At 39.0% G+C, this 22,068-nt stretch overlaps 2 protein-coding genes across 5 annotated transcripts in view; one reads left to right on the top strand and one right to left on the bottom strand.

Annotated features, from left to right (window-relative positions):
- The window catches only part of RS1 (retinoschisin 1), a 32,319-nt gene extending 29,749 nt beyond the window's left edge, over window positions 1–2,570 (top strand). For both annotated transcript variants that reach the window (XM_083734605.1, XM_083734604.1), the window contains exon 7: window positions 363–2,570. In XM_083734605.1, the coding sequence (XP_083590731.1) occupies window positions 363–515 (153 nt within the window). In that variant the 3' untranslated portion in view covers window positions 516–2,570. The remainder of the gene's footprint in view (window positions 1–362) is intronic.
- Window positions 2,571–9,084: 6,514 nt separating this feature from the next.
- The window catches only part of CDKL5 (cyclin dependent kinase like 5), a 68,430-nt gene continuing 55,446 nt past the window's right edge, over window positions 9,085–22,068 (bottom strand). For 2 of the 3 annotated variants that reach the window (XM_083734226.1, XM_083734227.1), the window contains exons 16-18: window positions 20,642–20,764; window positions 19,369–19,488; window positions 9,085–16,252 (exon numbers count right to left, since the gene is read on the bottom strand). In XM_083734226.1, the coding sequence (XP_083590352.1) occupies window positions 15,863–16,252; window positions 19,369–19,488; window positions 20,642–20,764 (633 nt within the window). In that variant the 3' untranslated portion in view covers window positions 9,085–15,862. The remainder of the gene's footprint in view (window positions 16,253–19,368; window positions 19,489–20,641; window positions 20,765–22,068) is intronic. The other variant, XM_083734228.1, reaches the window with a different exon arrangement.

The raw sequence follows: 22,068 nt of genomic DNA, 5'->3' as shown, positions 1-22,068 counted from the left end.
TTACTCCTCATTTATACTAGTGGGTTCTTCATGGATTTGACTAGCCATGCTACATGCCAGGATGAAACTACACGCCCTGGAAAGCCTACTATTGTATAAACATAATTTAGCTGTGGAGAGGTTGGTTTATCTCCCCAAGCAGAATTTGGCAACATGCACCATGTAATTGCAAGTAATTTGCTTCTAGTGACAGAAACCAGCAGCAGTATTGCTTGGTAAATTAGTGACACAAAATAATTTAAGTCGCTAAATATGTTTCCAACTTACTGAATGCAGAATTAAAGGAAGTTAAGGCCTCAATTCTGTCTTCTGTGAAATAAAATCTGTCCCCACTCCCCAACCTTTCTTTTTGTCTTCTGTAGGTTTTCTATGGAAATTCAGACAGATCATCTTCTGTGCAGAACCTTCTGCGCCCACCCATTGTCTCGCGCTACATTCGCTTGATACCACTTGGCTGGCATGTGCGCATTGCCATCAGGATGGAGCTGCTTGTATGCATGAATAAGTGTGCTTGATGCTAAACTTAAGCACCACATGACATTGCAAGGGAAAGAGATGGGAGGCATTAGCAAGATATAGAAGTACAATGAATAGAATGAGTAGGTTCCTCAGTATCTCAGTGTACTATAAATGTAGGCATTATCCCTTTTGCTGTGACTTGCACCTTCCACAACTATGGAAGCTTTAACTGAAGTCTAAATCAGGCGTCCTCAACTTTGGCCCTCCAGATGGTTTGAGGCTACAATTCCCATCATCCCTGACCACTGGTCCTGCTAGCTAGGGATCATGGGAGTTGTGGGCCAAAAACATCTGGAGGGCCGAGCTTGAGGAAGCCTGGTCTAAACCAATAGAGCGCAAGAGCCCAATTTTGAGATGAAATTAATATCCACATATCCATGATCCCATGTTGCATTATATTTCCTGTTTCAGCTCCAGGGGTGGGAGGAGTTGGTGGTGAGAGGGAAAGGCTTTGACTTGATTTTTGTGAAGCTCCCATGAAAGTACAGACTGGCCTATGCAAAAAAAGGAGGAATTTATACACACACACACACACACACGTTTCTCATTGCACCCAGTGTCAAGCTTTGCTGATGCTAGCATACTTAATTAGACTTAAGGCAGGTCTTAATGGATGAGCCAATCACAAGTCCTTAGAGTAAGGTTAAACTACATGTTCCCAAGAGTTTTGGTTTGTTGCTGTTGTTGTTCAAAGGAAACTGCTGAGCCGTCTCTCTCCCTGTCGCTGCTGAGCATTATTTATTTGTTTGTTGTTTGTGAATGGTTTGAGGGCAGGTAGCAAAAATTTCATGATTAACACAATTACAATATACATTAAAATAGTAAAATAAAACTAGAAGGCAAGTAGCGACAAAGCAACAAAACAGCTGCGTTGAACAGCAAAGCCAGGAGGAGAGAAGGCGTCTACACAACAAAAGATCTGGATAAAAAAGGGGCGTCCGTTGTTGACAAAACATACAGTGATGGCACAAGACATACCTCGGAGGGGAGGTCCTAGCATTTGCAATATCAAATCTTTGTTGCTTCCCCTAAATTATGATGATTTTTAAGCATTAATAACAGCAGCAAACAAACCATGTATTTCACCATATATACAAAATGACACAAATCAGTGCATGTGGATGAATTGTGTCCTGGAAGGCTGAAAATGTTAACCAGATTTAATCTGCATCATCCTATCCTCTCAGGTTTGAATCTAGCATGTTCATTTCAACATGCTAGTATCCCAGATGCTATGCAACCTGTCCAGCTCAGATGGGGCCATGGGTTTCTTCCAGCTGCAGGCAATAAACACCTTGACTGTGACTGATAATTTGACACTGCTTATCATACAGCTCAGTCACCCCCATAGGTAAAGGTACCCCTGACCGTTAAGTCCAGTCGCGGACGACTCTGGGGTTGCGACGCTCATCTCACTTTACTGGCCGAGGGAGTAGACAGCTGTCCACAGACAGCTTCCTTGTCATGTGGCCAGCATGACTAAGCCGCTTCTGGGGAACCAGAGCAGCGCACAGAAATGCTGTTTACCTTCCCACCAGAGCAGTACCTATTTATCTACTTGCACTTTGATGTGCTTTCAAACTGCTAGGTTGGCAGGAGCAGGGAACGAGCAACAGGAGCTCACCCTGGGAATTCAAACCACCAACCTTCTGATCGGCAAGCCCTGGGCTCTGTGGTTTAGACCACAGTGCCACCCGCGTCACCCCCATATAGATACTTAATTTAAGAGGTGCTAGGATGTTCTGATCTATCTTTTTAATAGGTTTAAAGTCACTCCCATTTTATAAATTAAAAAATAGAAATCTTAATTTGTGTTTATTTATCTGTTCATATACCGTTTGATTGTAATAAAACCTCTCCGTGGTTTACAAAACCAGTTACACAACGGTTCAATGTGTGTCACTGTCAGCATATAGAAAATTTCCATTGTATCTTGACTTAAATTTGTTTGTGATGTAAACATGTAGAATTGTGTGTACATAATTACATTCCTTCCTTATGTGCATGTGTTAAATGTGAGGGCTTTCAAAATAAATTTAAATCTACACTCAAAAATAAAGCCAAAACTATTTTGATGATTCACTCGGTTCTCCTTCTTCGAGCTGATTCGCCACTGTGAACCTATGCTTTTCTCAGAACTCTCCAGGGGCCACAATTCAACAGAGTTAAATGCATGTTATACCAATTACTTCTGTGTTGGGTTGGGGCCTATAGCCTTGATTAACTTACAAAAGAAGCTTTCATGTGATTAGTAAATAACTATGTGCTTTGACTTTAGTAACAACCCTATTAGCTGTGATCTTCATTTTGGACTTTGATATAGGCCAGCTGGGTACAGATGTAATCCTGGCTCTGCATTTGCACTGGTGGCTGGGTCTGTTGCCTGTCGAACCTTGATTGCTCAGTGCAGGTGCTGGTATTAAACAGGCTTTTAACTAGGGAAGGAGTATAAATTCTGTTCAACTCAGATTTAAATGTGAATCTTCCTGGTTCACACCTTCCAAAACAATACATTAAACCTGCAACTTACACAGGGGTTGCGTTTTGTAGGGTGGCATAGCTTTTACTCACCCACTCTACCCATAGGTGACAGGACAAACTATAGTGTGTCTTATCAGGACTTTTCCTTCCCCCCCCCCCAGCTGGAAAATAAGAGAGCAGCTTTTCTTTTGGAACTTGGAATTTGAAAAATACTTCACAATGCAAAGAGCTAAAGTTCAGATTTGGGGTGGAAAGCCAGATTATTATGTTGGTACAGTTTAGATTTCCCAGATAGCATTCCCCACAGTGCTGACATTTCTATATTCGGGGTTGTATCTTGCTCATATTATGCAATACGGGGATTAAAACAGTGAAAAATATGCATGCATTTCAGTTTTAATGGAGGTGGCTGAAGCAAAATATTTGAAGGCTAGGCTCTTGGGCATCAACGGTAATGAATAATGAATTTGATTCATGGATTGGAAAAGCACTAATTCCTTAAGCTCCAGTTATTGCAGCTTCCCTTAATAGGCTGCTTGAATCCATTGAACAATAGTTATCCCTTCTCACTATGCAGTTGCTGCTTTAATGTGTTCATATTCAGCATCCCATGGAAGTTTTTTTTTTTTAACTGAAATAATTACTACTTACTTTTACAGCTAAGATTTGATATTGGGAATTGGAGCCATCCTGAATTTATCCATCTCATTGGTTTGAAGTGACAGCTTGCTTTTTTCTTTTGCCAAGACTGTGCCCTCACATTGCTGGACCAGAACTCCCATCATCCATGAACGTTGGCCATGCTGTTTGGGGCTGATGGGAGTTGGAGTCCACAATGTCTGGAAGACACCATCTTAGCAACCCCTGGGCTATCACATTGCAACCATGGGTATGTTGTGGCAGTTCTTGGGCTATTTTAAATAGCCCAGTTAAAACATACCCACACAGTGGAATGGCTTCAACCAAGCCTTTCCCCACTATTCATGTAAATAACAGCAGGACAACAGCAGTGCACTTTCCTGGGCTATGAGTCACTGAATCCTAGAATTGTAGAACTGGAAGGGACCCCAAGGGTCAACTGGTCCAACTCCCTGCAATGCAGAATCCTTTGAATGCTAATACTCTGAACCTGAGCAATGTGTCTTGGTTTAAATGGGATGATGACACTGGCAACCTTCTTTTACCTGACTCACACCATGTTCAAATTAGGCCTAAATGTCAATTAATCATTGTTTAACATTGCTTTATATACAATATACAAACTACTTTTGTATAACAGAATGTGTTCTTTGAACAGCTCATAAGATAAAAGACAATACTGAAAAAGACAAAGGACTATAATTACTGGACAGCCAGTGTGGTATAAAGATGGTACTTTGGATGAGGACCTGGGAGACCAGGGTTTGGTGTCCTGCCTCCTTTGGTCATGAAGCTCACTAGGTGATCTTAGACTAAAAAGGCACTCATCTCACTCTATAGGCTGAGGGAGCTGGCGTTTGTCCTCAGACAGCTTCCGGGCCATGTGGCCAGCATGACTTAAGCCGCTTCTGGTGAAACCAGAGCAACACACAGAAACGCCGTTTATCTTCCCGCCGGAGTGGTACTTATTTATCTACTTGCACTTTGACATGCTTTCGAACTGCTAGGTGGGCAGGAGCTGGGACCAAACAACGGGAGCTCACCCCGTCACAGGGATTCGAACCGCTGACCTTCTGATCAGCAAGCCCTGCCTAACCTACCTCCAGGGTTGTTGGGGGGATTAATTGAGCGGGAAAAGAAGCACATCTGCTACCTCGAGCTCCTTGGAGAAAAAGGTGGGATATGAATGAAATAAAGAAGAAAAATACCATAACAGAAACAAGGAAATACAGTACGTGTCCATTTGCCTGCCCCTGCTAGCAGCTCCCAGGTGGCTGGGAAGTTGGCCACCTAGTGACACAGTTTTCATAAAATCCAATTGTACACATACAGGGAGCTTTCCCCCCTCAGAATAAAATCCTAAAAAGGCTACTGAGAATTTACTCCCATGTAAGGGCTATAGAATTGCAGGTTAAATCATCTATGGCTGATGTAGAGAGGGAGGAAGAGAGAGGTAACATAGAGCAATAAAAGCAGCAGCTGTGGGTTTCTAAAGATAGGTATCTGAGGAGAAAAATATATACACTTATATGACACAGACCTTTCCCCCCAATAGCATTGGGATTATGGCACCCAAATATAGAAAGTAAGTTGCTGTAGGTAACCAATCATGTTTTATTCATCTGAGCCAACACTAGATATTAGACAGAAATTCATTTCGGTTCACATTTAAAGGTAAACTTACCATATTTGCACATTCCAAAACAATGTGTGAACTGGAAAAGAGCCAACCTTTCTGAAGTTTGCAATTCAGTTCTCCATTCATGCAGTGCAAACAAAAAAAAAGCATATATTGTGCATAATTTATCATTGGTTTTCTCCCAATGTATTCAGGTGTCTGCAGGAAGAGCTGGTGGTATACATGATACTGTGCACTACAGATAATAGCAGTCTACCTCATATGCTTATTGGCTCAAAATGGGCACTCATTTCAAAGTAGCAACTACCTTACCACAGACTTGTGCTTGCCAAGACCACATAACATTCTCATCTTCTAAGCACCTAGAAGCCTCAGTTCTTTTCTTGATACAAGAGCAAATGCATTATGGAGAAAGAGATTAAAATAGCCTATAAAGCACCAAAACAGCATATGTGTGAGGAAATCTAGGAAAGGAACACAGCTTGCAGAAAATGTCAAAAAGTGGGGCTGGAAAGTTGAAGCTGAACTGCATTTTCATGTTGGTGTCAAGAAGTATTAGCTCCAGTGAAATGCCATACAGAACATATTTATCATCTACCATTGAGACTGATTAAAAAGTGCTGTGACAGTCATCTCAGGAAAAGTGTAGGAAGAAGCTTGAAATAAGCACATAGCCATACCTGCAGAAGATTTTGCATATAAAGCTTCCAGAAAAGATGGAAGCTTATTTGCTATGATTAAAGGGCTCATCTTAATAGGCTTCCCAATAAAGCATAAGCAATGTGGAGATAAAAATACAGCCAGTTATTCAACCTGAATATATAGGCAATGCTAGCTGTTGTTTTAAAATGAAGAAACATATAACCAGTGCTTTTTTCTGGGGGGGGGGGTACGCAGGGGTATGCATACGCCTAAATATTTTTTGAATCTAAGTTTGGCCTTATTGAGGGGTGGTATTTCAATATGAGTAAGAAAATGAGAGTACCCCTCAACTTTTTTTTTTTTAAAAAAAAGGCACTGCATATAACTAGAAAGTTTCACTATAGTGGGAGAAACTAGCTCAAAACATGCCAGACATAGATGGATTCCAAAATCCACAGGCAATACTTTTATTAGGACTAACAAAAATATCAGAAAAGAGTGATCAAGCTTTCTCCAGAACTCATCAGGATGGACGTCTCAGGGGCAGGGAGAAGGAGGAGGAGGAGGAGGAGGAGGAGAGTTTGGATTTGATATCCCACTTTATCACTACCCAAAGGAGTCTCAAAGCGGCTAACATTCTCCTTTCCCTTCCTCCCCCACAACAAACACTCTGTGAGGTGAGTGCGGCTGAGAGACTTCAAGGAAGTGTGACTGGCCCAAGGTCACCCAGCAGCTGCATGTGGAGGAGCGGGGAAGCGAACCCGGTTCCCCAGATTACGAGACTACCGCTCTTAACCACTACACCACACTGGCTCTCACAGGCAGGCAGGCAGGCAGAAAGAGGGAGGGTGTGAAGCCAGTATGCAGCTCAACTGACTAGCAGTTGAATATTACTTCAACACTGGCAATGGAATAGCATCCTCTTCAGCACTGAAAGGCAGCAGGCAAGTTTAGGGAGAGACTGACAGGTTGTGTAGGACACACAGCTCTGATCTCCTACAGAAAGGAATGGCCAAGAGGCTCAGGAGTGCTGCCAGTGCTACCTACCCCCTCAGTACTCTGTCTCTAATCCATGAGACCAGTGCATTTCTATGGGCATCAATAGAATCCTAGTTCCTATCACAATTCACATTCTGATAGGGTGACCTAAGTGCAGTGGTGGAACTCATGCTTTACATGCAGAAGGTCTCAGGTTCAGCTCCCAACATCTCCAGTGAAAAGGGAACTCTGGTTGCAGACTTGGGGAAGCCCAATGTTCCTAGAGAGCGGATTATCAGGCACCAACTCATATTTGCTTCCTTCCAGTTTTCACAGATACATTGAGATCTCACTCTTCTTGTTACTGAAAAGGTCAACACAGAAGCTCCAAATTCTATCTCTCTCACACAGCTGCTCCTAGGATAGACTTGGCTTTTTGGTGTGTGCTCATACCACCCATTTATTTTATCGTCTTCAGTAACAGGGCAGTTTCTGGCAGCCAAGTAGATGTGTGGAGTCCAATTAGAAAGCAAGAAATCGTTATGGAACAGAAGCATCTGCATCCAACGCCATTTATAGAGGACAAAAGGTGGGTATTTCTTTCCGTAAGACATTTGCAAAGGAGGAATTATCTAAATGCTGTACTGGAAATCTGTCACTCCAGGCTAATGCATTTTATTAAACTCACCAAAATCCCAAAAAAGTGATGGCAACAAGCAATAGAGATACCTAAAGGAAATGGAAAACTTCAAACATACTGTATATCCAAATGACTGAAATGATGTGGAACACAAACTGCTGACCATGATTATACCATTTGGAATGGCAGTAATCAAGATTTTGACGAACTAGATGGTTTAATATGCAACACAGCAAGTAACTGGCTCATCTGTTAGAAACACAGAATCAGTGAGCATACATCAGCTGACAAACATTTCCAAACCAATATTGAGAGCAATAGTTGTTTCTCAATGAAGCAGAGGATGAAGAAGAGATGAAGAAAATATTGAGAACAAAAGGCTCTCCTAGATACAGAAAAGGAATTGTGAACATTAAGCCCAAGTCTGGACTAGTGTTTGACAGTCCTCTGATTTTTCCTACACAACCATCTTTGAAGCTGGGCAGTAAGTTAAGCTGTGTTTACATATGCTTCACACTAGGAAACAGGAACATACCCCGCTCCTGATGTTGTCCTGGTGATGGTCCCATCTTGGATGGCTATAAGAGTAAATGAATTCCTGGAAGAGGAGGCTATCAGTGGTTATGTCCTATCTCCACTATGGGAGGTAGTAGGTCTTTGAATATCCACTGCTGGGAACTGCCAGTAGTGAGCGCTGTTGTGCTCAGGTTCCAATTGTAGCCTTCCTCTGGGAAACTAGTTCACCACCGTAAAAACAGGATACTGGACTAGACGGGCCACTGGCCAGCTCCAGCAGGCTCTTAGGTTCTTATCCACATGTGGAATGAAAAAATGTACCCATGGAAATACAACTGTACACATATAGGTGCTCCTTTTTGAACACCTTGCTCAACGTATGGACACTGGCTATGGCTGGGCTAATGGGACACACACAGTCCCCCTGTACCTGTGTGAATAGGCCTACTGTGACATGCTCATCTGAGATTCATGGTCAACTCTAGCCTTGCCATACGTAAACCAAAGAAGTCAGTTTAATTAAGAAGAGCACTAGTATTCTGATGCTGACATGTATCTGTATACTTCTTGCTGTTCTCTTGGCAATTTTTCTGCTTGGGGAAATTATAAGATCATAGTAATAAAGTAGATGAAACACTTGTGGGCTGTTCCGGAATGAAGCAGAGAGAAAAATGATATTCTTGTCCAGGATAGATTCTTCTAGTGACCTCTGTAGCTCAGTGACCCCATGGGGCGAAGATGTAAAGGGAACACTGGCATATTATGTCAGCTATATGGCTATGTCCAAAAGCAGGTCACTGTCTATTTGAGATAAAACAGGTACTATTTGAACTCAAAAGTAATGTACATAAACTGGTATCATTTAAATGTTTCAGACAAGTCAAAAATATTTCTTGGCAAATACATTCAAGGAGCTAGAGGTTCAAAAAAAGCTAAGCACAGAAGGGTAAATAAAAGATCAGCAAGGCTGAAGCAAACTTACTACAGATGCACAAAATGTTTTGGAGGACAGGAGGGATGACAACCTCAGTTTTCTAGTGCAAAACCTGCATTTTTATTAAAGACATGTTTTGGAAGGCCCATTCAAAAATACATTGTGCTCAGTAAAAATGAATAATTCCCATGCTGATAATTAAAGATTAAACATAGGATCATTTCTTTCTCTCTTTCTCATACTATTTACATAAACAATAAAAATTATACAGGAGTTAAAAATGGAATACATGCCTGAAAACAATCTGATACGGTGTAAGCACAACATGATACAAAGAGTTCTATAAACACTTTACAGATGGTTTATTAACTTGGAATGAAATCTTCAAATACCCAACATATTTTCAAAATCAGTTTTAATTCAAAGATTTACATAACGTCTTTTTCATAACAGAAAGCAAGGTTGATTGTAAGTTTGCGCATCTGAGATTTTCTAAAAAAGGGATAGTGAAAGTGGGTAATCTTTACCTATAACGCTTCAAAAGCCAAGAAATCCGCCTTTTTATTTAGATCTTTTGGGTTTACCTTGACTTTCCTAAAGCTATTAACTTCTCCTCTCCCCTATTTTTTCATCTACAATTCTTATTCAATATTTTGACAGTGGAGATCTCAGCAGTCCTGGATTTCTGAATATATTAAATAGCCAAAGCTATTTCCCCCTGAAGATCTCTATTTGGCATTTTTTTTCCCTTCTCCAGAGAACCTGAATTTATAGGTCAAAATGTACTACTATGGAATTAGTATGTCCTTCACTTTAATTCTTCTAACACTGAGGTTGGAGAAAAAGAATCTAAAGGGGGTAGATTTCCCGCCACTTATGAACTCTAAGTCCTCCCACTAGAATTCATTACAGCAATGTATATTTTGCAATCTTAGAATTAGCACACATCTCAGGTGATTCTATATGCAAATATTAAATTGTGATGCTCCATACATTTCTTAAGCCACCATGCATTTTACCGACTCTTCAAAAATAATAACCCCCACATGATGTATTTTCCACATTATGTCCTGTGGACTAAATTTGTGTGGTTTGTTGTTTTTTTAAAGCACATTTTAAGATAATGGTTATGCTGGAATATGATGAGAGTTAAAAATGCATGTCTCGGATAATCTAGCAAATAAATGAGCAAATGAACATCCTGGACAAAATCTAACAATGGTCTAACAACTGTTTCAGAATGGGAAATTAGATATTTTCATGTCCGTCTGTCCCCGGAGCGAAAAACAAAACAAAAAGGGCAATCCAGTATAAAGAAATAAAGGAAGACCTTTAAGCAATTTAACAATGGGCATGCACTGAGCATCTTAAAATTAATATAAGCACTGTCTAAAAACAGGTATGGGGAACTTGTGGCTCTTCAGATGGTGCTGGACTGCAACTGTCATAATTCCTGATCATTGGTCATGCTGGAATTTGGCCAGGGTTGATGGGAGTTGTAGTCCAACAACATCTGGAGGGCCACAGGTTCCCCATTCCTGACCAAAACCCCGAAAGACCGTACTCTTCAAAAAGAAAGTAAAGCAAACACCGTATTATAATTTGTAATTAACTGACCAAGAGAGGTAACTGAAAAGTTCTGTGTTGAGCAATGTCCTAGCAAACAACAACTGTGTACAACTATTTAGCTATACATTCAGTAAACATGCTCTACGAACAGCCACAAGAAGCAATGGTACTGTATTGCAGCAGCTTGTTTAAGAGAGCTTGGTCACCTTTATTTGGCTGAATGAACTTAATCGACATTTTCCAGAAGCACTGCTCATTTAATGGTAAACTTCAAAGGAGTGGGCAAATCTTCTACACCGCTACGCTGAAGCGAGTGACGTCAACTTTTATTCATTACTCTTAAAAGTAAATGGAACTGTGTTCAGCTAACATATAAAATTCATTTAAGGATTTTGTTTACAAACTGGTCAGTTTTGTTTTCATGGTACTTTTATTCTATAATGCAGAATATTGATAAGTGAGTTTGTGTGAGCAGACACAAGCGGACATGTGAGGAAAGTCTCTCACACTGTTGTTACAGTAGCTGAATGAAGAGAATTCACTGGGAAATAAAGATACATTAATTTATTTTGATAATTTGTCTGGATGCAACTGTGTTGTATTAAAGTTCTTAAACAGCAGCTGGATTATACTAGACACTAGGAAAAATGGCTTTTGTCCTTATCTGCTACTAATTCTCATGTGTAAGCCAGCTAGCATAATAAAAAATAACAGGAGAAAGAATTTGGATACGGAAAGGCACCTTTTCTTCTAGAACATTTCCTCAACCTGGTGCCTTCTAGATGTTGAGGCCTACAATTCTCGTCAGCTCCAGAAAAGCAAGGCCAATCATCAGGAATGATGGGATGTGTACTCTAAAACATCTGAATGGAATCAGGTTGAGGAAGGCTGTTCTAAAATAATCTTAATTTCACAGATACTTTAATATTGTCTGAATGTTTATTGAAGACTACTGTAATATGCTTTCCTTGCAACATACACCAAGCCTAGCTCAAATAACTGCACTATAAGACAGAACCATTGTACACTCCTTGTGCATGTTCATCTAATGCCTGAATAGTTGCGCCACCACAAAAAACAAATACACAAAAACTTATCATAGCATTACTGTTATGCAAGAGTCAGGCTACACATTCACATTCTCAGTTGAGAGTGTTTTAGGCAAAAGTCTGACTAAGTTTTATTATTCTACCTCAGAGCAAAACTAACAAACACTAGTCCAATACTCAAATAGAACTGTGACACAGATATACCTGTTCTCTGCCAATTTTACATTTGCTCTCGATCATAATTCAATTTGGTATTTTAAGGAGCCTTAAAATATTTGGATTCCTGGTTCCTCTCTGTTGGTTATTTTACAAATGCCTTCAATTTTAGCTGAATTACCATACAGTGTAAAAAATAAAAGTTGGATATATTTAAGGCAGCTGGAAACCGTGTATTACTCATACTTTTGTGGTGTGGGGGGATGGCGGAATGGAAGAGAGAACATTTTAATAACTGTGTTTTCTATACAAAAGCCAAATGAAATACTAAAGACTGTATCAATACTTCTCTTCTAGGACATAAATGATTTTTTATATATATTTTAAAAAATAGTTACGAATCAGGAGCGGGAGGCTGATCACAATACTATTTGGGGATTTATATGGGAAGCCTTCTGATATAGGAGTTTAAAAACAGAACACGGTTTTTTAAAAAACACACCTGAAAACCATATCTCCTGATCTTGGGCTGAAGTTATAAAGTACTGGGTTGAAATGCTTGCAATTAATGTATGCCAAATCCAAGAAACAAGGAGTGACTGCCATTGTCCTTCCCCAGTGATCTTGTCTGTTGCTCAAAGTAGTGTGCTTTGTTTTCTTTTCTTTTTAAAAAGGGAGATATCCAGTTGTGGCAACCTGCTCACGTGACAAGCCAGTCTGCTAGTAGGAGTCTCATTAGCAGCGTAATGCAACAGCCAAATCCAGTGGGTGCCTGATGCTTGAGGATAACTAGTGCAACTGCCATTATTATTATAGTTGGTCAGTTAAGCTTGTCCATTTCTGATTGTGTAATGTCAGCTCTCAAACCTCTTGCACTAAACAAGCTAGATCTCAGTCATAAATCTTGCTAATCTTTCAAATTTTAAAAACAACTTACATTTTTTTAAAAAGATCTTAAAAATATTCTCGTTCCCCACATTTAACTTGTTTCTTTTTTTACTATCATCAACGTTTACCAAAATAAAAATCTCAGCAGCATGTTTACAATTTGGAAACCAAATTCTACTTTCAATAAACTGTTTAGGCCGGTTTTGATGCATTTCATTGGAATATGGGCACTTTCAAACGAAATGCTATTGAATGGACAATTTTGCAAAAGTATCAAAGATTTGTTCCACAGATATTGTTAAATATATCAATGTTTTATTTTCCCTATTTAAAATATCCCTACAATCCCACAGGAAAATGTATGCTGCCTTCCAGTAGTATACATGACACTGATTATTTTACACTAGGAATACCATCAGAGAGCAATACACATACCTAAGTTTAGCTGCTCTATCCTTGGTAAAGCTACAGAGAGTACAGCAAATTACTTTTCTAATCTCAGCGAAGAGAAAAGCTCACACTTGAATAATAGTTTAATGTGTAATAGGCTTTGCTCTTCTTTTGATGCTAGCAAATCTCCATTAGCCTAATAAGATTTTTGGATGTCTTAGCATATTTACAAGTCTAACATATTACAAGTTGGCTACATAAACCAAATTAAGTGCAAGGCTTTTGAAATAAGACTTACTCTTTATATTAACAGATTGGAAACTGTGTGTGTTCAAGCATGATGTACAGTTTTTATTTTAACAAAAAGAGAAAATTATATTATTTCTTCACTCTCTCCTGAAAGTCAGACAGATACTTTCAGGTTTATCCTTGAAAATGGCAATACCAATTTTAAATGCAACAATACAATTAATGATTTTCTGATATACTTAACTTTGATGCTAAATCTTTTCAAGGCAGAGGGCTTCCACACACGAGCTAGAAATAGCATTACAAAAAATTGTGTGTGCAAATTGCCTGCAGTGTAATAAGTATTAGTAATCAAAATGGGGTATAGCAATAATTAAACAGCTACAACTAGTGTAACGCAGTCAGTACTGCTCAGAGCTGCAGTCTCAAAACAAATAGTAAGGCCAATTTTGGCAGTTGGTGGGTGAAGGAGACTGTTAGAAGATAGATACTCTATTAATCAAATTGACACCCAGTTACTAAACAAACTCCATCATACGGTCTCATATTCCCCACAACACACTCATTATTTCATGTATTGTTCTAATACCTGTTTTCTAAATAGGAAACAGACACATATACTATCCTTCCAACTCAGGTTTTTGGTTTTTGCAATGAAAAACATTTTGTTCCTGCTATGAAGTCTGCTGATGCTGTTTTTAAAAATTCACATATACCTTTAATGTACTGCAAAGCTAAGAGCACATCTCTTCCATTCGTCTGTAACTTCTAAATATCCGCGTAAACCAGCAAGTTTCTGCTTTTCGGGTAATCTTTTGGAGAACAAAGCAGTAAACTGCTAGAAAAACAACTAGTTGACTAAGCTATGCTTTCAAGAGTTGTGTAAGTCTGAGGAGTTAAGACTTAAAACATGTATTGTTCTGACACTATTGTCTCATTCTTTTTTCATTTATACCAGCTCCATAATGGGCCAACATTTTTCCAATTATCTTTTTTCCTGAGTTATAGTAATTGTGAGCAAACGGAATATTAGACTCTACATACACTCTGCTATAAGTCCACTTGATTTTTTAAAAATAATATTCTATAGGAAATTAGAAAACATCCAGCACTCTGAAGAGAGTGAAGCTTTAATGTCCACATAGATATTCTTATAAGTGATATAGGGGAAAATCAAACTTAGCAGAAAAAGTGTTGCTTTCCATATTCAAATATTATGTCACAGTTTTTATTAAATCTTAGAAACAAAATAGAAGTGCCACATCCTCTCTTACATTTAAATACAATATTTTACTTTCTGGTCGGTACAATTTCAAGCAAAGTGCAAAGAATACATAGAGGCCTAAAACCTTTCACCATGATTTACAGTGCTAAGTCATGCCAACTTTGGCTTGCCACTTGCAACTCCTGCTGTGGCTCTTTGGTCTTCACCTCACATATTGAACAGAAGAGGATCTGCGTTAACTTGTTACAGGTTAGTTTTTCTGCATGGACAACTGTAACAAGGTGGGATTCTACCACGATAATGCAGATGCCCATCTTCAATTAAGAGTAATGGGAAAAGCTAAGCACACATTTAGGGGGAAATATATCACTTTTCAATTGACTTTAAGGGTTTCCATTTTTGATAAGCCACTACCTGCAGAAACAAGCTAAGAGCAAAGTCTGAGAATTACTATTGTATTTTGTTTGTCAGCAACGACACTGCATCTAGTACTAGCTGGGTAAAACTTCTTACAGTTCACACTTCAATCCACATTCAGTTCCCTTTTATTAGAAGTATAATACTGCACTTTATATCACAAATGTATAAAAATATGGCAGATAGTGTCATAACAATACTTTTCTTTTAAATGAGTATATTTTTAAAAAGACAGTTATTTACCATTTATATATATCTGTATATATATATATATATATTCATATATATAATTTATGTATATAATAAAATACTCCTGATGCAATCTATGTATGTTAGTTTTTATAGAAACTACTGTAGCTGTTGCACTGCATCACAATGTTTCAAACAGCTCAAAATAACTATACATTGTAACATAAGATATGATTATAACAATACAATAGTAGATCATAAATAAATATTACAAACCCTATCAAATATGGAAGTTTAAAAAACAAATAAAAACATACAACTTAACTTTAAACCCTTATTAGGGATACAAGTGTTTCACATAAACCCCACAGTTTCTTTTTTTAAAAAAATTAAATCTAGGCAGCAATTTTTTTTTTCATAAGGGCACAGGTCTAAAGACATTTCTTTCAACTCTCCGAAGTGCCTATACAGATGGAGGAGTGCACTAAGCTGGAATGTAAAATGAGAGAAAAGGGCAAAAAAGTTCATTCTCCCTGAAGTGCACATTCTTTTGTCATGAGATTAGATGAATGGCAATTAACAATTTCACTGCAAGATCCCTATTGGTGTGGTACCAAACAGTAGCTCCAAGTATTCAATATTGCACACCTTTTATAAAGCTGAGAATTCAGTTACCACCACGATCACCAGCACTGCCATGCCCCCTGATAAAATCCCTGCAATAGCATTTCCTGGAGTATTATTACAAAGCTGTCTCTTTCAAATCATTCAAGTTTGGCATTCGGGATCTATTTGTTCGGTTGTAAGTATGACCATTTTGCCCACTCTTAGAAGGCATCTGATCAGAGTATGAAGTCCCATCATTGGCACTCCTGTTCACTGGGGAAACATGCCAACTGGGCTCCATCTGGCCCGGGATCTGGAGTGTGGTTCTGCCTTTTGACTGGGACTCCTGCCGCAGGTTGCTGCTGCTACTGGAGGAAACTTGACTTATGGGATGAATTCGAACTTCAGAAAAAGATGTTTTAGTTGGCTGACTTGGTAAGGGCTGGAATCGAGGTTCAGAAGGAATTGAATGGTTTGAGGATGAAGAAAGGTGCAACAACTTGCGGAGGGATTTTAAAGGCTGGCTCTAAAGAAAAAGAAGAAAACTTCATGGGCCTTGTTATTTTTATTTCTTTGTACTCCCTTTTCTGCTTATAAACATCAAAAACAGCCTTTGTTCAATAATGCTTTGAGCTGTAAGTATATTATTTACAATATATTTCTTTTTCCATCCACTTTCCGCTTTTCACTCAAGAAAGTATAGTCTAGAAATACAGTGCCCCAGTATGTTTTTATAATATTCTATAGCTTTAAACACTATTGCATTTTCAGCATCTGCGTGCAGAATGAACATTTCTCTACTTGAAGATTCTGTGCTCAAATTTTGATATAAATGATAAACATTATTCTTCACTCTTCCACCAGGTTTGATGATTTCTTATACAGTGGTAATATCTCGGAAGCCGAACATTTTGGTTTTTGAATGCTGGAAACCCAGAAGTAAATGCTTCCGTTTTCAAATGCGTCTTAGAAGTCAAACGGCTTCCGTTGCATTTTTTTCAATTGTCTCCACTGCAATTGCAGACCGCCCTTTGCGCCTTTTGAATGTTTCGGAAGCCAGTCTTCCAGAACCGATTACGTTTGAAAACCAAAGTACCACTTTATTATTGTTAGTTTTAGCTGCCTTCTAATAGATGCAACAGCTACATAGAGATTTTATTCAATTAATTAAAAAATACCCAAATAACATTTGAAATAAGTTTATAAATAATGAAGCTTTTAAAAACAGCTGCTAAGACTCAAGATATTTCCAATGTAAGATCCCTGAACATCCATCTGTCTTGAATGACTAATTTCCACAAGACACTTTTAAATTATGTACTTCAATCTAGTGCAACATATGGGATAATACCATAACAGCCATGCTCTGCACTTCTCAGAAGCTATGGCTTCCCAGTACCTCCAGTTCTCTATATGTGTTAAGGGGGTGTGCTTTAGCCTCCTCTCCTGAGGTCATTTTAGCATTGCTGGACAGGATGGAATGCAGATGGCAAATCAATTTATCTAGCTGAAGGGAGTTCATGTGTGTTTTGAGAGTTTATCACCTCACATTTGAAACTGAAACCTCTCCTGTACTCTTATCTATCCTTATGAGATTTTTGACTCCTCCTGGCCATGAGTCTGAGATAAGAAGTTCGGAAACTTTTGTTGCTGGTGTAACACAATGTGGCAAGCAGGAAATACGGTTCATTTCAAACAAGGCAAATTTAAAGCACGGTTTCTGAAGCTGGCTTGTTGAAACCAACCACAGCTAGTGTTAACCACAATTCCAGGCTTGGATCACACGACAAACTGGCTAACTAAAGCAGAAGTGAAAGGATCTGATTGAATCTTACTGGCAATGTAGGAGGAAGAAAGGGGGAGCACTCAGTGTGGATCGTGCACATTGCACATCATGGTTTAGAGTGACATGTGAATGTGGCCAATAGCTCACTAGCAGGTATAGGATCTGGCAAATAATTCACCTATGCTTCAGAAGTGAAGTGAAGCAGAAGTTTAGGGCTATTCTTATATTTTACCACGGAATGTAAAGGACATCGAATCATCCAAAAAAGTATGCCACTAATTGGCAAATGGAGTAGTTAATAAAGAACCTGGGTCAGAACCTTGGGGAACTATTTCTCCTTTGAAGCTGCCAACAGTGGCGTAGTGTGGGTTGTCAGCACCCGGGGCAAGGCAAGTAATTTGTGCCCCCTAACCCGTGGATTTGTGCCCCCTAACCCGTGGATTTGCGCCCCCTAACCCTAACCCCCAGATGTTGCGCCTGGTGCGGCCGCCCCCCCGCACCCCCACACTACGCCACTGGCTGCCAAAGAACAGGGGTGGAGACAGTACCTGTCCACTACTGCTGAGTAGCAGCAAAAGGAGTAGAGGTAACCATGATGTGGCAGTCCAGGCAGGCTTTCCATGAAGCCTGCTAATGTCAGCACCCTGCACAAGGAACTGCTGATCATTCACGTGATCATGTGTCATGTCTCCGCCTCAGCTGCTACCTTACACCTTTCTCTAGTATGAACATGTGGCCAGCAACTCACTTAGCTGCTGTTGAGCAGCTATGGCCAAGTACTGATTGCCTCTACCAGAGGCCAAATCAACCTTTATTGATCAACCTAAGAGGAGACCCTGCTGGCCATACTGCGGCCAGCATATTGCCATCTGGAAACCTCTCAGAAAAGGCCATTTCACCTGCAGCACCAACCCTCTGGGATACTCTCCCAAAAATGATTTGGGAAGCACCATCAGTTGCATGTTTCAAATGTCTCCTGAAAATTCAGTTCTTTAACCAGGCCTGTTTTGAGGTTTGAAAGTGTTAATTTTCTTACATTGCTGACTTGCTATAGATTTCCCCCCAATGTATTTAATTCTGATCACAGAATGTATTCTATTCTGCCTCGGGGTATTTGCCAATAATGTAAAATAACATACAGTAGTACCTCAGAAGTTGAATGGAATCCACTCCAGAAGTCCGTTTGACTTCCAAAACATTTGGAAACCAAGGCATGGCTTCCGATTGGCTGCAGGGAGCTCCTGCAGCCAATCAGAAGCCATGTTGGACGTTCGGGTTCCAAAGAACGTTTGCAAACCGGAACACTCACTTCTGGGTTTGCAGGAGCAAAAACGTTCAGCTCCCAAGGTGTTCAGGATCCAAGGTACAACTGTATACAGTTTCTAATTACAACAACAACGAAATACTGCCCCCTGTCCAACACATTGCTGGTCACAGTGGAATTAAAGCAAAAATGGTCCTCTGGGTTGTGAGACTGGCAACAGTAACTATTCTAGGTTGATTCTGGAGGGAAGAAGGAAAAACAGTGACATCAAACACAATGTAGCTTTATCTTCTCCCTTCAGTATTTCTCTGGTTCTTTCATCCGCTCCATCCTGCTGTTTGGCATACCTAGAGACTTGCTTGGAAGAGAGAGTATGGCTGGACTAAAAACTCAGAGAAAAGTGGGTTAGAGAAGCAATGGATTCAGTCAGCATGCACTGTACTCAGTGGATGGACCAATGACCTGAATGCAGTATAAGCTTCATATGTTCCTATGATATAAAGGCATATACTGGTACTTTGGGTTGCAACTTAGCAGACCTACCTACTATTCCCCTGACCTTAAACTGGAACGAAGCAACACTTTCACTTACATGACTTTGGATTTCTGTCATCTTATCAGAATGCCAATCCTTCTGCCTGCTGCCAGGGTGATTAGATGAGTGCATAGCTTTCTGTAATGCCAAAAGATCCTGACTATCACTCCCAGGCATCTGCAACACAGAAAGATTTTGGGGGATAATCAATTCCTAAGGAGTAGCTGTTCCAAACTGCTTCCCTTCTCCCAGCTTCCCAGATCAAAGCAATGCAGGTGAAGCCTGTTATTGCAATGCCCCTTTAATGTGTCCATATTAATAATCACATTTGTAGATGCCATGCAGATTTGTTACAACCTCCACCTTTAAGGCATTCACATGCTGTTAGTGAAATCACTGTAAGAGAGAAAGAGCAGTTAAATAAGTGCATTGTTGTGTTTCATCCTCATTTCCATAGCATTCCATACTGCTCTTAAGATCATGAGCCACCTCCACAAAAAACAAAAACAAAACATGTTTTCTTTCTTCTAAAGAAAAAAGATCAATATATGAATTGAGAGTTATCAGCCTGTTAGTTGTGCATTATTTGTGCAAGGAAACAATTTATTCCCCACCAAAGTAAAATGAAGTTTCTAATCACACAGGTTGCTAAGTAATGCTACACTAGTTGCAAGGGAAAATGATGGCTGAACCCATCACCGGGATGGTTTGAGTATTCATAGAATTATTGGGGAGGGACGAGAAATTATTGGCTAGATAGTGTTTTCTCAGCAACTAAATCTTAGGATTAAAAATTTGTTAAGACATTAAATGTAGGGAGCTTAGCCTTTATTCTGCCAATCAAAACAACAAGGCAGCTAATTACCACAAAACCTAAGGAAATTAAAGCTATTAAAAACAGACCAATATAGAGTTCTGTGGCAAATCAAGTTAATAAGAGGTTGTTTTGTTTTTCAAAGGAAACTTCTTTTTACTTAAGCTGAAGGAAAGAAATGGCAAACCACGTAAACATGACTCAACTAAGTAATATAAAGAAAGGATAATTTGAACATTAGTACCATGTGACTGATTTCAGATGATGTTGCATTTAATGGTTTGCTACAAACATCTATTCCTAATTTTTCAAAATATAACCATGCCACACTTCTTGGAAGTTTTGAAAACTTAAAAAACCTTTGAATTTGTGGAACTGGCTCAAGATGCTTAGCTTGCATGAAGAGGCTTGTGATCCCATGGGAAAAATACATGCTGTTGTGGTCAGTAAAATAAATTTACTGAAGTAATTGTTTGTTTGTTTTAATTCAGTGCTACCATTTTTAAAAGTCAATACCATAGGTAGAGTGACTACAGGAATCTTTTTCAAAGAAGAGCTATGCTTTAAGTGATTCTTTGTACTAAAAAGAGGAAAGAGTGATTTCTTGATGCTTGGATTCTCCGCCTTGGTGGATTCTGTCTGCAATATAAGATAAAAGACTAATTGCATAAATAACAGTATAATTCAGAAGAGCTACCCATGTCTCTTATCTGCACATATATGAACACTTTAATAAGTTAGCCATTTCTTATGCCAAATCTGCTGTTATATAATTGTGGCAAGATAAGATTAATTGCTCTGCTGAATAAAAAAATGTTTATGGAAGAAACACACCTGCCCACTTAACACATTTCAAGAATGTGTCTGTCAAGAATGCATGTATTTAATATGTTCAGAATGAATTGATTTAACCAGGCTTTGGAATTTAGCATATGAACTCTTAGCAGAATCATGATAGCTGATTTTGCATGTAGTAAGGTGCATAAAATGTTTATCAGTTTACTTACACAATGTAGGGTTTTATATCATTATTGTTTAAGATCATTATATCCAGATGCAGCAAGTGGTAAGAGAAATTAGAAAAGGGTTTACTTGCATGCAAAGTAGCAACTGACTCCTAGTATGCACTTAACTAAAGTTATAGCTAGTTTCATTTTATTAACTAAACTAATTATCAAACAATAAGAGAAAAACATCCTTCAATGAAAATGCATGTCCAAGGCTGCAATCCTAATTCCTAGGCTATAAACCTCACTGAACACAGTGAATTTAATCTGAAGTACATATGTATAGGAGTTGTGCTCTGCATATGCCTTGTAGCTGACATACGTATTTCAGAAGGAATTGTATGGGAGAAATAAATTATCTGCAGGCTATGATAAACTTAGGTGCACTACACTGTTATGTGCCAATTCTTAATCACAGGCCAGCAGTTTCAAATAAAACTGCTCAGAAAAAATAGCTCTGCTACTTAGCATTCTGAAATCATCTTTTCATAGCAGAAGGGAGGAATCCAAAGTGACTGCAATAGAGGTGATTGTTGTTGTTTTGTTATTCTTTTATTTTTTCTGCAAATATATATTCCATACTATAATTCCCCCTTCTCACAGTGTCCAACATGCTCTCTCCCTGATTTTGTACTCACAGTTATCCTGTGAAGTAGGTAAGACTGGATATTTAACCTGAGTTCTCCCTAGTGCTATTCCAACATATTTTAACAACTAAGCCACTCTTTTTGCCTCTGTTTCAGAAAAAAAAACCCAGTGATAAATGTTCTTGTGGCAAAGCATTGTGCTAGCTTGAAATAGGCAAATAAAGCTAGCACAAAATATTTTCACCGCTGAATATGAAGCAGTTGCGGCAATTATGCTGACCTCCTATAGCTGTTGATTTACACCAGTTTCTACGTACAGCTATGTGGTCCTTATTACTGTACAATGATC

Source organism: Podarcis gaigeae (genome assembly GCF_964106915.1).
Source record: "Podarcis gaigeae genome assembly, chromosome: 4".
Classification (NCBI taxonomy): Eukaryota; Metazoa; Chordata; class Lepidosauria; order Squamata; family Lacertidae; genus Podarcis; species Podarcis gaigeae.
This window is presented reverse-complemented; position numbering and strand designations above follow the sequence as displayed.